The sequence below is a fragment of the Manduca sexta genome, unplaced genomic scaffold (assembly GCF_014839805.1).
Source record: "Manduca sexta isolate Smith_Timp_Sample1 unplaced genomic scaffold, JHU_Msex_v1.0 HiC_scaffold_2883, whole genome shotgun sequence".
NCBI lineage: Eukaryota > Metazoa > Arthropoda > Insecta > Lepidoptera > Sphingidae > Manduca > Manduca sexta.
Window position 1 is genome coordinate 1 of NW_023593893.1, and position 18,697 is coordinate 18,697.

Genomic DNA, 18,697 nt, shown 5'->3' on the forward strand with positions numbered 1-18,697 from the left:
TTGAGACACGTATGTTACATGAACCTCAGTACGAACTTTGGTTTCCTTAACAGCATGTCTACTGCCATCTGGGGTTTCGATTTATGAAACTGAAACACAAGTTAAACGCGAACTATCTACTCGTAAAAGCTTTGTAGTGCCATAAAATGTGGTTGCCTATGGGCTTATTAACGCCACGTTGACTTTTAAGTATACATAAGAATATTTCGATCGATAATATTATGCAACAGAAAATAGTAAAGTTATACTTTAGAGATTTTGTCTTTCATTGCTACGCTATGTAGAGCCGGAAAATCGATGCGTGAAACATATTATGCACTATTATAAACAATATATTGGATCTTAGTCATATTTCAATTTATCTGTGTATTCTTATTAATAAAAAAAAATGATATGGGATTATAACGCCTCGTACAAACACATTTCAAGTTGCAAAATTATTGAACTAGGTAGTTAAATATTAATTTCAAATTTGTACGCAAAATTTTCCTTGACAACATTTGTTATAATATTGTGTTAGCGACACAGTAACCAAACAAATGCCATCAAAGTTCTTGAATTTAAAATTGTTGCCGTTACATCTAAAATAACAGCACAAAGTCTAACCATACATATTTATAAGTTGATCTATTTTCATCGAACGTTATTCAGAGCTGGCGATACAATACAAATCTAGGAGAATATTCCGAGGATTACATAGAAACGAAAGGTGCCAAGGGGCGGCGGGCTCCATTCATCGATGAGGCGCAGACTGCGCGGGGCGCATTAGGAACTGCGGGGGGGTGAGTTCAGGTTCCAGATCTAGTACCTACTCCGACGTCGCCACGGGAACACATACGTACCGTGCTCGTTAATATTCTACAAAAACTACTATATTCAATTATTTTATCGGTACTAAATAAAAGTGACTATTGTGTTTGTTCATATTCTGTGTTGGATAAGTGGAAAATTAATCGCGTTTTGAATCGATCTGCGATTATTCCGAATTCATATGGTGTCAACATCACAGCCTCGATAGACGTCAGGTATGGAATTTGTAATTGTAATAGAAAAAAAATATTAATGATTCATGTCAATCGGAAATTTTTAACCAACAGTGATAACTTGGGATTTTCATCTGCTCTGGATTATCAAAAAATGGAAAATTTGGTTTATGAATATAGGTTCATGTTTAGGATATCTGTGGGCGGCTGAAGGTGTTTAGTTTCGAGCTATTGGGATGTTCGTGTCGCAGCAAGGGGTTCAGAGCGCATGGCGCGGGCGCGTAACGAGGGGTGGAGGCTAGGGGCGCGCGGGGACAGGCGTGGGCGCGAGCCGCCGCGCAACCAGCCCTGTATTGATCGTCCGATTTTCATGCGAACCTATTTGCTAAATATTGTCACAATAAACATCAATACAGTGTTTTAAAAAGGAAAAGACTATTTTGTGTGAGTTAAATACAATAAGAAGCTTATGCATTGTTAGTAACTATAGAGTGTTTGTTGTTTTTATTAAATTAAGGAATACCTTGGGTGTGCTGAGAAGTATGTGAGATTACAGCCTTGAAGGTGAATGCTTTTGGTCTATTTATATCTTCTTTATTAATATGTATTATGATTTTTAATAATATTGTTCGATGATAGCGTTGGTATTGGTAACCATAAGGTTTACGGGTTTACTATTGAGGTAAAATTACATGTTTTGATATTTAACTGAAGTAAGGGTCCATACGTCAAGCAAAATTTAAATCTTATATAAACGTATTTCCATTGAGTTATCATTTATCGCCGTGTTGGTCGTATTACCTAAGATTTAATGACTTGTTTAGATATTATAATATTACATATATACTTATATATTGTATATAACAATTATATATTTATTTACATACTTCCTCAAAACCTTCCTATATTTATATACAATATGCAAATAGTTTTTATGAATGTAATGACGATCACAATCCCAGCATCCGGGAGTTATTTCTAGAAATTCTTGGGATTGGGTGGCATCTGAGGTTTTAACTGCGTAAAATGCGCGGTGCGCCGTGAATGAAGAGGATATCAACAAGTAGCCCATAGTTCCCGGCGCAGGTCCGTACACGCAGACTCGCTCCGTCCAATATGGCTGCCCCGGCATCCATTTTAATGGGTTTTCGCGACGACGTAATTACGTTTTGAGGGCTAAAATACACTGGTAGGTAACTTTCAGTGATGTGAAATAATTTAATGAGAGTAAAGATTTAATTTGATGTAGATGTGTGCGGTTTGTGATTAAGTTTTGTTAGTTGGATCATAAATGGTACACTCAGGACGGGCCGATGACGAATTGTAAGATTTAAGTATTTTCTAAAGAGGTAAGATAGGGCCAGCAACTCTCTACGGGTGCATCTAAACATTAAAGTATATAAATATATCGATGTATCTGACACCTGAAAGTATCAAAACGCCTATTATGTTATGTGTACATAGCGTTACGGCTGTTTCCATTTATAGACACTCGGATCGATCGCGAATATTAAATCATTCAACGAACTCTGTCTAGTGTGATATCGTGTCATTCAATTACCTTAATCGCAGGTCATGTATGAACCTAATTCATTTAAAGATCAATCATTCATAATTTTTGGAATACTATATGTGAATAATAATAGTAGTATTACGACAATGGCAATCACCAGAATTAATTCAGCTAGAAAACATAGATTTTGTGATGACGCTGGATATAAAATCTTTAACATCATGATAATTATTTTATAATTTATTAGAAATTCACAATGTGCTTACATAAAAATATGTATTTTTGGTAAAATAGTTTGATATACTTATGTATATTTTTTTGGATTCATAAGTTTTACTCATAACTGAGCGTAATAATCAGAAGTAGGTATCTACTAGGTATATTATACTCTCTATAGAAGCCCCCTTGGGGTGCGCGGTGAGTCAGCTGTATACGAGTGGTCCCGGGTTGGATTTCAGCATCAACACAAACATTTATGTTTAACGAGAATATTTGTTTGGGATGTAGTGTTTTTAAAAAAATAAAAATAATAAAATCCTTTATTTATCACGTAGGCACACAAAGTTGTACTTATGATACGTCAAAACAAAGCATAAGAATAATTATTATTGGGGCCTAAGATACTACGTATTTACCTAAAAATATTTTCACGTCGGCGGAACTGAACAAAATTAGTAGAGAAATTATAATTATCGATAAACTAAAAAAATATAGTTTTACATAAGATCAACAAAATACGTAATGATTAATGTTCTGTTACTCCTGTCTTCAAAAGATATTTGTTCTTATTATTTCCACATGACCTTCATAATTCATTATGAAATATCAAAACATTTCATAACTACATCAAACGAATGTACGTTTGTCTGAAGAATGTTCATACGTAAAATGTATTGCTATGATTCAGAGGAGGATTTGTAAAAGAACATAATGGCTTATTACATTATCTGCAACGTGTCGCGAAAAATACAATAACAGTTTGCATTTTATCATTTTAAATTTTATATTGACGTAGTATGAGTTTCTTTTTCAATCCATATTTAATTCCTTTTCATTAGCAACCTATTGATCATACGTTGATCCTTGATGAACCTTAAGGGTAAGAGATAAATAAGAGAATGTACATACCACATTATAATACCTACATCTAAAAATATTGAAAGTCCTCACAACAAAAACTGTAAGAGATAACTAATATTATTTTCTCTAAATGTGACTCCTACGCAAAGAGTTCTAAAATTATATATTGAATAATGTCTGCGCCTACGCTGTTTTATTCATCTTTAGTTAAGTCACGCGTAGAAATTATTATATCGGTTTTGTATAGTTCATTTTACATAACTCAATAGAGTGAACCCATATATTAAGTCAATTAAAATTGAACTTTCCGCGGGAATCCGACGTGATAAAGACCAGCTATAAAATATAGTCATTACAGATAGGGTGCAAGCTGTGAGTGGGAAGCGTCAAGCCATGATACGGCGCGCGCGAGTGACGAGTACACGCGCCGCCGCTGCGCAAGTCACCTAAGCTATCACCCACGCGCCGCCGGTGACGCTTCACCATGCCAGCACCGATCGCCATATATTTCACTTCTGTTGCATTGCTATGGATATGTGGTAAGTTAACATCTTTAAAGTAACTTGTTTTCTTTTTGGTTTACTTGTCTTTAAATTAACTTTGTTCTTATTCTTATATTTTATAAAATTCTTAATACTGACAGACAGATACGCTCTTAATTACGCCTGTGGCTATAGGAGACAAAAATTTTGCATCCAACTTTCAAATAACTATAGTTGATGATTGACCAGTATAGAATTTTTGATTTTCGCTCCAATCCACACGTATAATCATCTCTATGGCACACAATTTCCACAACTTCTACACGTGTATTCAACAGTGAACGCGGAGGAGACCCAGGCATCAGCCGGTCCGCGTCCCACAAATGGCTCCGCCGACTCGCCCGACCCGCGGTTCCCTTAGGCCGCGTGCCACCATATCAACCTCCAGCTATGGGCGTCGGGTCGGGCCGATCCCAATACAGACGCAAGGTTTCTGGCCTCACAGCATCTATACACGCGTAGAAAGCTGGCATCGTGAGTAATACATTTTTATAATTATCCACGTCACTAGGTCCGTAGAATAATAATTGCTATACTATTGAAATTGTCCATATATCATCGTGTATGAATAGCTATAAGAGGTAGAGTCATGTTGTGAACATATTTATTTATAGCATAAATAGGTACGGTGACTCGATCTGGTAGAACTAGGCTTACAGAAAAGTGGATTCCAAGGTTTCTGTTGCATTCTATATTGTAAGATATCCAAAATCCCAGCCCACATTTTCATTCTTTAATTCTAATTCCTTTAAGTCAAGATCACTTGACAGGTGAACAATATGCTCGTTAGGCAGTTTGTTCTTACACATATTAGTATGGGACTCAAGTGACATATTGTGACAATAGATCGGCCGGGATTTCAAAAGAATGCTGACGTAATCCACCCCGGCCCTGAAGGCGGAGACATGGACGAGGGCCACGACGACGGAGGCTGCCTTCAACCATGTCTCAAATTACATTTTTCTTGTCAGGTATGCTATGAGCATCTCAAATTCTATTTCCCTCTTGTGATATGTACTTGATGAAGACTGACTGACTGACCTAATGATTTGTTAACAGATATCTTGCACATGTATACCGATGGAAAAGCGTTGTGACGGGATAGCCGACTGCGCAGAGGCTGAAGACGAAGCCGGCTGCGCCAGGTCCTGCGATGAACATGAGAATCGCACCATATGTCACAGTACCAACGTGTGTATAGCTTTGGACTGGCTCTGTGATGGTGATAATGATTGTGGAGACTTTTCTGATGAAACTCATTGCGGTAAGTTGTTTTTTTAATTATCGTGTATTGCCAACTGACACATACTATGAAAGTGTGTCTTCATCAGCCGTGCTGCTTCACTACTGAATTAGAATTCTTTTTTTCCGATAGAAGAATATAGGCCGCAAACCTACCACATTTAGCACATGCTGGAGGTAGGTGACCGTTGCATAGTCTTGGTTCAATGAACAACCCTTGGGGACCTACAATGGTCGTAAACAAAAGGATCCCTAAAACCAAAAGTTAATATTTTTTTTGTGGCAGGAGGAACAGCGAATTGCACAGCCGATCAGTTTCAATGCGGCAACGGGCTGTGTATCCACAACGGCTGGGTGTGCGACAACGAGAACGACTGCCGCGACAACTCCGACGAGACCAACTGCACCAAGGGCAAGTGAGTATTTATATGGTTTTTTTTTAATAAATCTTTTTCAACCCTCTAACTGTATTTAGACTACATATTCTGGAATTATTAAGTGTTATAAAAATAATATAAAAAGGCCAGTAAGGCAGACTGGTATTTTTGTGCAAAAATATTTTTATAATTATTATAAACAATATAACGTTCATACATCAGTGATAATTGTTTGTTTGCCGTTGATAAACGTCTCTTTTAGTGTTATGATTAAAAAAAAACGGTTGATTGCCTTTACATATAATATTGGCAATATTAATGTTCCAAAATGGTCTTTCTCGTATTATTATTAAAGTTGATAGAATATTGTCACTATTATGTCTAAGATTGTTTCTTACATTGTTTATTAAAAATATCTGTAATTGGCCTTTGTTTGTTATTGTGGTCTCGTTTAATGGTTGTTTTTATATCCAAATGTTTACGTAAAATGAAGATTTTACACTGTATTCGATAGCTCTGATGTTAAAAGGCTAAAAATTGTTCAATTGAATATTACCCTCACGTTATAAGAATTACGATTTAAAAATAAATGGAGTAATATCACTCTTATATAGATATTGTGCTGGTACAAATATCCACCCTCGCTTCAATAAGTACTTGACTTGACATAATCGTGTCAAATTATGTTAACACAATAGCTGTCCAATCAGTGCGGGATTTATTGTCCCTCGCGCCCTTTCGTGACGTCATCACTGTCAAGGGTGGCTCTGTCAAGATAATTCCATCAACAGTGAACGCAAACGAAATTGATATTGCGTAATCTTGGGGTAATTTAAATTTTAAACGGAATGACGTATTATAAATCGTAGTATTGGTTATACATTTATCGAACCCTCTACATGGAATTAATTATGTACGTGGTGTTTTGATATCTACTTTACATTGAACCGCCTATGAAATGATTAGTAAATTATGTTTACTTGAATTACTCTCGGAACCGGAATTAGTCTTAAAATATATTTAACAGAATTATCTGTAAAAATAAGTTTGATAATATACAAATTTTCTTCATACTCTCCACTCGATTAATATATCATTTTTAAGTAAAAAAAAATCAATAATAAGTCTGTCGTTTGTACTGTCGTCCAGTTTACGATTTGAGGTTTTTCATTCGAGCGCTGCCGGGCTCGCAGCTCGCCAGATCAATACGCGTCGGGGTAGGAAGTAGGCGCGCGGGGTAGCGGGCTGGTTGTCATGACAACTCGCCTACGCGCACCCTCCGTTTTACTGAAGGAGACTACACCGATATATCCCGACTTCCGTGGGCAGACTCATTATAGATCTAAATTATTGACGTGTTTAATATTAGATATGACCAGTTTGTGCAATATTATTTTGTATGAGGAATCTGTGTGCCTAATTGGAATGTCTTAGAAAAATACGTAGGTAGAACTTAGAAATGGCAATTATATCATGATTGGAAATTTATTGAGAAAATAATTCTATTTTTGGATTTGCTACGATGTAATTTTACTTGAAATAGAAAAGGGTTACCTTTTTAATTGGCTTTTTCCGAGGATTAACTAAGTGATTGAATGGGAAGTAAATACGGTAACATTTGAATATTATTGATTCTGTTTTTGAAACGAATAGCTATTGTTAACAATTATTTTTACGAAAAATGAACTAATTTAAACATAGATTTATCGTTAGCTCTATCATATGTAAATTAATTATAAAATTTTCAAAGGACATGTCCGCTTTTTGTATGGGCGACGGTTCTTTATTTTGAACAAATTCTAACCAACCTAAAACTTACTGGATAATAAAGTGGGAAAAAATGTGGCGCATGGAATCATTAAAAAAATAATTTTAGATCCTTTCATTTATGAGAAAAATAAGAAAGAAATGTGGCATGCAATGTCAAAAAATTCGCAGCTATATACTTAAAACACAAATTTACTCGATTAGCTGTAAGTCAAAACGCGCCATCTTGCCTCTGAATAAGGTTTAAACTAAGAAACCGGTGATGTTTTTGACAGCTATTTAAGCAATTCTTAAGCACCTCTTAACGCTAAAACAAGTTTATAAGTAAGACTGATTATGTACTATACGTCAATGGTCGCGGCAGAGTAACACATAAAAATAATTTCATTCATTCATTCAAAGAGGGGGAGGAGATAACTGCCAGTTATTGTCATTCGCAGATATAAAGGGAAAATAAAAAAAAATGTGATTTGCGGTTATTCTTAGAGATAATAACTTAGATTTTTAGAAAATTTGGCTGTATAGTTTTACTTTCGTAAAACTATACAGCCAATTGTATTTGGAAACTAGATTTTTCACAATTTTACTATTTTTTGGGGGTGCATACAAAACTAGCAACACTTAAATTTCGAAAGTATTTATTTTATGTGTAATTTTAGGTAAAATAAAATTATAAAAATCTAAAAAGATTAGAAAGATTTTGATAAACTCGTTTTTAAGAGTTCTATCCAAATATATGTAAATTATGTTGGTTAGAATTTCGGTCGAATAACAAACTGTGTTTGGACATGTCCTTTGTCAACATCTGGTTTTTCTGTACTCATACACTCTTATAAATTATTCGATACTGTAATATTAATAATTCTAATCAAATCTATTTTTAACGTGTATATTTTAATGAGGAAATCCATTTAAAGATTTCTGGGATACTTCGGTTTGGGCCGCTCTACGCACTAAAATATAACAATTCATGCGCATCTGCAACCCCGACCATCGAAAGACGCATCTGCGTTATCTTCTCATACTTTGTCTTATTCTTAGGTGGAACAAGAAATACTTCTTTCTACTTCAACAGATGCCGCGAGAACCAGTTCATGTGCGCGACCGGCGAGTGCATCTCCCAGCATTGGCGTTGTGACAAAGACCCTGACTGCACGGACAGCTCGGACGAAGCCGATTGTCGTGAGTGACTTTACTTTAATATGACACCACTACGATGGATTTAACGATCGATATATTGTAGAAATGCTCACATTCTTTTCTATTTGTATTTTTAATAACTGACGGAAGACTAAAATCGACTGAAATGAACTTGAGCAAATTCAGTGTAGAACAAATTGATGAATATATAAACATTTGCCAGTCTTAGACAAAATTATATTCAAATAATAATTGATTTACAATTTTTGCAAAAATAAATAGGTATCTATAAAATTGTCAAGGTATGTAAATAATTCCAAAAAGAGATTGCCGGTGTGAAGTTACGCAAGAATTGAGGACCCCTTCGTGATTTGCAACTCGATCGTCACGTTATTGCTAACATCCGGTCGATTCGCATTGTGGCATATAAATTACCTTTTGATAGCCGAGCCAATTTGAGCACACGTTTAATACAGTAAGAGATTTCACATGACTTCCTTATGGCAGGATTTACAGGATAAAATGTACTTAGAACAGAATGTGAACTTAGTCTCAAATAGTATTAGAAAATATTGTAATGAATGTATAGCTGCCGACCTACTGCGCTGCGGGGAAAATGAAATTCAATGCGAAAACAAGAAATGCGTACGCAAAGAATTTCAATGTGACGGCGACAACGATTGCGGCGACTGGACTGATGAAGATTCATGCCCTATGATCCCTGGCAGCTGCAACGCTGGGGAATTCAAGTAAGACAACCAAAACTTTATCAACTTAGCTCTAATTGTATACTAAAATTTAATTTAAGAGCGTTTACGCATCCGCGCGCCGTATGTCTCAAAAACAGCACTTTTCGAAGGAGATAATATCCATCAAAACATTATTTTAAAAACATATGAATTAGTAATTATTATAGAAAATTTTGTTGTCTAAAAAGTTAGTAGAGAAAATTTTTAGATTTATTGAGTATTTGTAAATTGTTTAATGATTACTGAACAGAGGTTTTCAAATTTGCGCTTCGAACGTCTATTTCGAAGCTCAAAATATCTTAAACCACTAAGGAACATAACAATATGTTATTTTTATCTAACTAAAAAGATCCTGAAGAAAAAGTTAGTAGAGAAAAATATCTTTTTATGTTTAATTCATGAGAAATAAAAATTCAAAGAATTCGAAATTTCAGAAATGTTGGTCATTTAAATGATTTTTTTATCACTATATCTTACTTAATTGAATATAATATTGGATTACTATAATAGAAGAACATCTCCTTAAAAACATACAATTTAAAAATTCTACAAAATTAGTTCTGTTATTTTTCTATAAATATTTTAAATACCACTATAAAACGCAACGCGCAAATCGTTTCAAATTAGTCCGCCGTGAGGCTTTCTAGAGAGAGGGACGTATCGCTCGTCGCTCCGGCGAGACTCCAGTTGGACTTTGCTGTGCGTAGAAAAATAGTCACGTGTATACAGTGATTGCCACATCTTAGTACTTTAGTAAGTAAAATTTTTTTCTTTAATGATTGACAATAATTTTAGTAGTTACTATAAATTATTATTATATTATTATGTTTCAGACACAATGGGAAGTAAAGCTATTTCTAGGCAAGAAAAGGAAACGTAACAACGCTGAAACTTCGGCTAAAGCAAAAGCTAAAAGATTGATGTACTAATGTTATAATATGCGTCTGTAGTTATGGTTGTTGCTTTTTTTACTCATTACACACTAGAGCATAGTTACTCGAAGGAAAAAATGGAACCTTAAGCTAAAAACAATTAGCCCATTGAAATGTTACATGAGCTTTGTATTTTTAGAGGACCCAATTTTATTTTTAGAACATGTGTGGGGGTCAATAGAAGCTTAATCTCAAGTTTGTGAGATCGCCCCCCTTGTCCCCTGGCCGCCATCATGGAAAAAGGGGTGAAAACACTTTTCGCGATATCTCGAAAACTATGCGTCTTACATAAATTTTGTAAAGTCATAATTTGTAGCAAATTGTTTTGCCTACAAATATGTTTATATAACTTTTTGCCCTAAATTAAAAATTAAAGAAGTTATAAGCAAAAATGTGAGAAAATGTTTATAAAAGTTTTATTTTTGCTCTATAACTTTTTTACATTTTACAAAAAATTACCTCAAACTAACTTGTAAATGATCTTTTGAGGAAAATTGTTCCCTATAATTTTTTTGTTCATTCATTTAAAACGCTGTTACAGCGCTCCAAAGTTTACCGGGTTCGTCAATGCTCATGAGAATCCGGTCGAAACAAAATGTTTAACTTATTTTTGATTTTTTTTATTGTAAATATATTATTACAATTTTTTTGTTAAATTCGTACAACTTTACTTATTTATTCCTAACTCTTTTCTTTGCGATAGAACTTACCAAATTTAACTTATCGAATGTTATGCAGGTAGAAAAGGTATAAGTTACCATTTGGGGATAAAGGAGAAAAAACATATTTGCAGGCAAAACAATTTGCTACAAATTATGGCTTTACAAAATTTTTGTAAGACGTATAGTTTCCGAGATATCGCGAAAAAAGTGTTTTCACCCCTTTTTACAAGATGGCGGCCGGGGACAAGGGTGGCGACCCCACAAACTTGAGGTTAAGCTTCTATTGACCCCCCACACATGGCCCAAAAATAAAATTGCGTCCTCCAAGAAATGCAATATTCGGTCCTTAAATTGTAACATTTCAATGGACTAAACGCACATTTCTAATGATTGAAATTAGCTGCAGAGGACAGGATGCAAGAGGCCGCTAGGGAAGAAACTGATAAAGATGTTGCCTGTGGCGATGTAAAAGACGGTATTCCCATACTTACAGTCAAAGCTGACTGCTGTTGGTCAAAAAAGTACAGAACCAACTATTTTGCTTCGTCGTGTGTCGCAAATATTATGCAAAACTATGGATATAAATCTGGTAAATTGTTATACATGGATGGACAATCGATCGATTGTTGATCGATGTCATTGAGAAGCAATACCTATTAAAAAAACTATCCAAAAATATAACCAACTTCCGAAAAAGAAGTCTTTTATTTCTCACTTCTTAGTTATACACCTAAAAATGACATCTCATTACATACACCTTCTGACTCAAAATATAAATTCCAATATGTAATTTCTAATGACTTAATTTAAACTTTCAATACGTTAAATATTAAAAACTGCAGATCTATGGAGTAATTATGTGGTCCATTATAAACATCGTAGCACAGTAATTTTCCTGATTTATTGTCTGATTACGGAGTTCTGGTGCCTATCTTTCGGCTTCATGATGAGCTCCACTTTACTAAAGGGTACTTTCTAAATGCAAATGCTTAAATTTAAGCATTTGCATTTAAAAAGTGAAAATAACAATTTGTAAAATTGCCGTTAAAATTTGTTAAAAATGTTTATTTTTTTTTTATAATTACAAAATGATACATATAAACTATTTCATGATGAATTCTTATATATTTAATAATATAATTCTTCATTTATCATAAATTCATAAATCATAAGTTACATTCCAATTAGATAATTAAAGCGAAAAGATCAAAATTGGTTGGTCTGACTATAAAGATAGCCGACGCGCTAACTCTACGCACACAGCTAAGCAACGGCTCTGTGTGAGTGAATTTTGCGAAGAATTACCTATAGTTGACTTCACGCGCGGCACGTAAACGCTCTTAATACGTCTTTAAGGAACCACAAACGCAGGAGTTGCTTTAAATTTAAATTTTATAACAAGTGTAAGTGATATTTGTTTAAAAACAGATGTAGCGACGGTAAATGTATTCCGGAACGCTGGCGATGCGACACTGAAAGAGATTGCTCCGACGGTGGCGACGAATTGAACTGCGAACCCAACAACATGCGCAACTGTAGCGCGGACGAATTTACATGTGCTGACCGACGCTGTGTTTTGGTAAGATAACAACAATCAAATATAAATCAGTTACACTAAGGAACTTTCTTATAGTGAATATATATTTTTAGAAAACCTGGCTTTGCGATGGAGTTCGGGATTGCAGCAACGGTGAAGATGAATTGAATTGCGAAATAAATTGCGAAGAAGATCAATATACGTGCAAAACACAGGATCATCTTATCAGCAATGCTTTCAGAAACTGTGTTAACAGGAAACATGTTTGTGACGGTATGAAGGATTGTCCTAGAGGCGACGATGAAGAAAACTGCCCTACAAAACGTAAATGTACCTCGCAAGATAAATGTGAAAAACTTTGTATTACTGAATACGATGGACGTCCTGCTTGCGCCTGTCCTGTTGGGTTTCTGCTAGCTGATGATAAGTTTAGGTAAAAATATTATGATAATATATTCAGTTTCTTTTTTTTATCTTTATTTAATGTATAAGCTTAGAGGCTTTTAATTCACAAGATTACGGCCAGAACCATTATATCCTAAAACTAATTTATTGGAAAAGGAAACATTTTATGTCCTTTCTAACTAGATTACAAATTTATATATTTTAATAGCATCTTCACCGCAAGGTGAAGCCAAGATTGTTTGGAATATACGTAATTCTAAAATATTAACTTTTAATATATAAATTAAATATCCTGTTCAATTACAATAAACGCAATCATATCCTCTATTACCAAAATACAAATATTGATTCAATTTTTGTATTCGTCATCGAACTCTAATATACTTAACACTACTTTTTACATAGTTGCCGTGACATCGACGAGTGCATGTACGAACAGGACCCAGTTTGTTCTCAAACATGCTCGAACACTGTCGGAAGTTTCTATTGTGGATGTATGACCGGCTATGTCTTGAGACCTGACGGAAGATCTTGCAAACATACCGGGGAGTCGCCAACATTACTATTCTCCAATAGAATTGGGATACGTCAGGTAAGTTTTATGATTTTCAGTCAAATAAATAGAGAATCCAATGTGGAATTCTAAAATGAAATAATCATTTCTTTATTTAGGTGTGGCTCACTGGCGATAACTACGTGTCAGTGGTGAAGGGGCTTCACAATGCAGTGGCTTTGGACTATCATTATGAAAAGAAGCTTGTTTTCTGGTCTGAAAACAATTTAAGAGTTATTCGTGTGGCACAAATCAATACAAACAACATGACAGGTAATAAAAAAATGAAAATTCGTCGACATTCAAAATAATATTACAAATATCGAATTGCTGTTTCTAGATGTTATAAGATGGGGACTAGAAACTCCAGCTGGTGTAGCCGTGGACTGGATACACAATCTCCTATTCTGGACTGATTCTGGGACTCGACGAGTGGAAGTGGCAACACTTGATGGTTCTCAAAGAGCGGTGCTCATTGCCAACGATTTGGATAAACCAAGGGCTGTTGCTGTACATCCTGGCGATGCTTTGGTGTTTTGGACAGATTGGGGTAACTACACTTTAATTATAATAATCGATTTTAATAATATGAATGTTTATTTTTAATTAATTAATACCTTTAAAAATATTTTAGGTCCCAATCCTAAGATCGAACGAGCTGACATGGATGGCAGTAGACGTCGCACCGTTATATACGATCAAATATTCTGGCCTAACGGTTTAACAATCGATTACACTGATTCCAAAATATATTGGGCGGATGCTAAACACCACGTGATCGAGAGAGCAATGTTTGATGGTCGAGACCGGCACAGGGTATGTTCATTATTAAAATAACCAAATAAATATCATAACACAGGGGTTTCTCTTGGAATCGGGTGAGTTTAGTTCTTGAGACGAAATAATTTACCTTTTATATACTTTTATATTTCTAGATTACTACGAAAGGATTGCCGCATCCATTTGCGTTGACGTTGTTTGAGGATGCCATATATTGGACAGATTGGCATACGAAAAGCATATCGACTGTGAACAAGAATACCGGAATGGGAATACAAACAGTGCACGCTGGAATCAATGTTCCTATGGATATACACAGGTTTTAAAATTCATAGTAATATTATAATGCGAAATTATTGCTGAAAGTTGAAAATGAAAGTTACTTTGTCTATCTGTTATGCTTTCATAGAAAAACTGATAATCCAATTTATATGAAATTTGAATGTAATATATGAGTATAAAATTGTAAGTTGAAACCCTAAGAAAGGACAATGACGCTGGGCGGTTACACTTTCCCGGCGAAATGCAAAGAAAAAAGGTACTTTTTTGGTATAGCCGCGAGCAAATGTTAGTAGTAGGTAAATATTACGCAAAAAAATACATTGAAATAAATGCTAACCTGACCATATTGTTACAGTTATCATCCCCTGAGGCAACTGAGGACGTACAGGAATCGTTGTGGCATTAATAACGGAGGATGCTCCCATCTTTGTCTACCAAACAGCAATGATCATTCATGTCGGTGCCCAGTTGGTTTCAATATAAATTCTGATGGGTAACTTACAAAATATTTTATAATATTAAATATGAAACAAAGCAAGTTCAACATTTTAAATTCGACTTGATTTTCAGTGTAACATGTGAAGAAAAACCTGAAAATTGTTACTTTACGCTCGCCGTAAAGATATTAGAGTAAAACAGCTGAATCCAAAGAAACCTATCGATTCGTTGGATATGGTAATATTAAAATTGTTTTTAGTTAATCACACGCACGTTAATTACTCTACACACAGAGCCAACAATTGATTTCATGCCATATTTTTGTTACTTTAGAACATAATATAGCAAAACTTTTAATAACTCTCGTTTAACACGAAGCGCAGCCATGTCTGAATTCTAGTTTTTATATTTATTTTCAGGTCATCCCAGTTGAGAGTATAAAGTCAGCCGTAGCTTTAGATTGGGATATGAATAGTAATTCAATATTTTGGACTGACGTAGAAAAGGACACAATCAATCGCGCATACCTCAACGGATCTAATCAAAATACAATTGTGAATTCAAATCTAAGTAAGATGGTCACATTATAGTTTATTTCGTTAGTATGGATGAATGCCATATGTTATTAAAATTATTTTTTTGTTTAGTTTGGCCAGCCGGATTGGCATACGACTGGATTACCGACAAATTGTATTGGACGGACGCCGGAACTAATAAAATTGAAGTTGCAAAAGCAGATGGAAGCATGAGGACTTTGTTAGCGTGGGATAACATTGATAAACCGAGAGACATTGTCGTAGATCCTAAAGGTAAAGATGAACATTATGAAGAAAAAAATAATTAAAATAAATTACTCTGCGTTATTTTAAACGTATTTTCGTAATATTATGTATAGTGAGAAGTAAGTCTAAAGGGTTTATTGATAAGAGTTACTTTTACAGGTGGAGTTATGTACTGGTCGGATTGGGGTACTTCCCCGTGCATCGAGCGAGCTGATATGGATGGTGGAAATCGTAAAAGATTGATATTCGGCGATATGACCTGGCCTAATGGTTTAGCTTTAGATCTTGGCAATAATCGCATTTACTGGACTGATGGCGGTAATCGAACAATCGAGTATGCAAACCTAGATGGCACCGGACGAAGAATATTGATCGGTAAAAAAGAAATAAGTTATATGAATTTCTTATATATTATATATTTTGACATCCAAATTAAACTCAATTGTTTTGCAGGTCAACACCTTCCACATCCTTTTGGCTTAGATCTGTACGGAGATGAAGTCTTTTGGACCGATTGGGACACGCAATCTATTCAAGCGGCTAATAAATTCACCGGTGAAAATCGACGCACCTTAGGTGCTGGCGTAGCAGGTCTCATGGACGTCCGAGTGTTCCACAAGGAGCGTGTAGGTGGTGTTAATAGGTAGGTACAATCAGCTATAGGACGTATAGAAAATTTTATTGTAAATAATTTTTATTATTACTTGTGTATCTGTTGTTCTAGATGCGGAAAGAATAACGGCGGTTGCTCCCATCTTTGCCTATTGAAACCTGGAGGTCGATCATGCGCGTGCCCAATTGGAATCAAACTGAATGTACGTATGTCTTATTTTATGCTCACATTAACAATATATAATATTATCTGCTAACTTCTACAATTTGAATGAATTTACAGAAGGATGGTAAAACCTGCGCTGATGGACCGGTCAACTATCTGATATTTGCTCATCGCGTAGACATCCGAGTAATATCTTTGGACGTGCCGTATCTAATTGATGTGGTTTTGCCTCTTCCTCCATTGAAAAATGCATTAGGAGTTGATGTTGATCACAGAACAGGTCAGTAAGAGATTTATGGTGACGTATTATAAAAAATTGACAATATGTACTAACCAGGTGTTTTGTAGGTCTTATTTATTGGACCGATACCGGGGAAAGAAAGATACAACGCGCAACTAGAGATGGAACCCGTATTGAGACAGTGATCGGATCTGGACTACACACTGTTGACGGTATTGCTATTGATTCCACCGGTCGCAAGGTAAGATCTTTCTAAATTCATTATCAAATATTTGAATTATTTTTTCAAAGGAAATAATTGACGTAATTTTATTCTTCCAGATTTATTGGACTGATGGAGGGCATAACAGTATTGAAGTCGCTGAACTTGATGGCACCAATAGGAAAGTTTTGATATGGACCAACCTAGGTAATATCAAAGAGTAATTACGATAAAAATTAACAGTGATTTGCTCCCAAATCAAACTAAAAGTTGAAAATATCCATTAAAGTAATCGAATATAATGGTAGTCCCATACAAATGTACAACCTACTTCGTATTTTTCAGATTCTCCAAGGGCTATAGTATTGCATTACGAGCTAGGGTACATGTTTTGGTCAGACTGGGGAACGTCCGCTAAAATAGAAAGAGCAGATATGGACGGCAATAACAGGTACTACTTCAGTTCCTTTTGCTCTATTGCTAAATTCCTTGTGATAAAGTTGTGTATTAAACATCGATATTTGGTTTATAGACAAGTCATCGTTGACAGTAACATTAAATGGCCCAACGGACTCACCATTGATAGAATAGAGGGACGTCTTTATTGGAACGATGCGAAAATTTTGACAATCGAAAGCTCCAACTTCAATGGCGGCAATAGAACCACTGTACTTAGTAGCGTCTCGTACCCTTACGGCATTGTCATCGTCGGCCAACATATTTATTGGACAGACTGGAAGACTAAAGCGCTTCATAGAGCTGACAAGTCTACACGCAATGAACCGATCACGATCAGAAGAAATTTAGAAGGTCTTATGGATATTAGAGCTATTCAGGTATTTAATGTTTATTAACAATTGGTTTGACTTAAGTACAAAGTACGATGTTCCCTTGTAAAATTTCCAGACTGAACGAGTTTTGGAAGATGCTTGTGGAACTAACAATGGTGGATGTTCACATCTTTGTCTTCGTTCTCCTCATGGCTATTCATGCGCTTGCCCTACCGGAATATTGTTTGTGAATAATACAGAACACCATCCTAAGATCTGCCATAAGCATCCTCAGGAATTTCTGGTTTTCGCTGCTCGAGGAAGTCTGTCATACATATCTTTCGACACACCAGAACAATGGGACGTTAATCTTCCAGTAAAAGAAGTCAACAACTCTATTGCCGTCGATTTTCATTGGGAACAAAAGTTGATATTTTACACTGATCTCGACTACGACGTAATAAGGTTTGTTGTCTGTTTACTTTTAACTGAATTATTCTATATACATAAACGTATTTGTTTTCTAATTATTAATTAAAATATTATGCATGACACTGCCTCAATAGCGTACTGTATTATGGTACGATTGTAGTGCTGAAGTCTCAGGTTCAATCCCAAGTCGGTCAAGTGAAATAATTTTCTATTCAGTATCAGCCCGGAGTCTGGAATTTGTGTCCGATATGACGATAAGCGTCCCCTATTACTGGTATTAACACGGCGGAAAGTGGGTGTACCAGTTATGCCTCTGACTATCCTTGCCGGGCTATAATAAAAGCCGTGATTGTGTGTATGTATTATGAATAATAAATCATAAGCATTATATTACAGATCTGTAAATATGACAACGATGAACGAAACCAAAATAGTAATAAAGGGTAAATTGGACCAGCCCAATGGTTTAGCTGTGGACTGGATAGCAAACAACCTTTATTGGACTGATAA

The 18,697-nt window shown here is 35.3% G+C and overlaps 1 protein-coding gene across 1 annotated transcript; it reads left to right on the forward strand.

Moving 5' to 3' along the window:
• Positions 1-985: 985 nt before the first annotated feature.
• On the forward strand, positions 986-18,692 carry LOC119192529 (low-density lipoprotein receptor-related protein 4-like; the record flags this gene model as incomplete). Its single annotated transcript, XM_037446340.1, is given in 32 exon segments — positions 986-1,025; positions 3,935-4,115; positions 4,397-4,468; positions 4,471-4,518; positions 4,521-4,592; positions 4,965-5,089; positions 5,178-5,382; positions 5,647-5,776; positions 8,580-8,686; positions 9,234-9,393; positions 12,416-12,566; positions 12,638-12,957; positions 13,335-13,521; positions 13,602-13,755; positions 13,823-14,032; positions 14,117-14,298; positions 14,418-14,581; positions 14,900-15,037; positions 15,115-15,134; positions 15,137-15,219; positions 15,402-15,552; positions 15,630-15,791; positions 15,924-16,139; positions 16,218-16,407; positions 16,489-16,579; positions 16,660-16,822; positions 16,891-17,024; positions 17,105-17,192; positions 17,331-17,436; positions 17,518-17,821; positions 17,892-18,220; positions 18,584-18,692. Coding segments are annotated over 31 exon segments (4,626 nt in total), but the record flags the coding sequence as incomplete, so codon positions are not given.
• Positions 18,693-18,697: the final 5 nt, after the last annotated feature.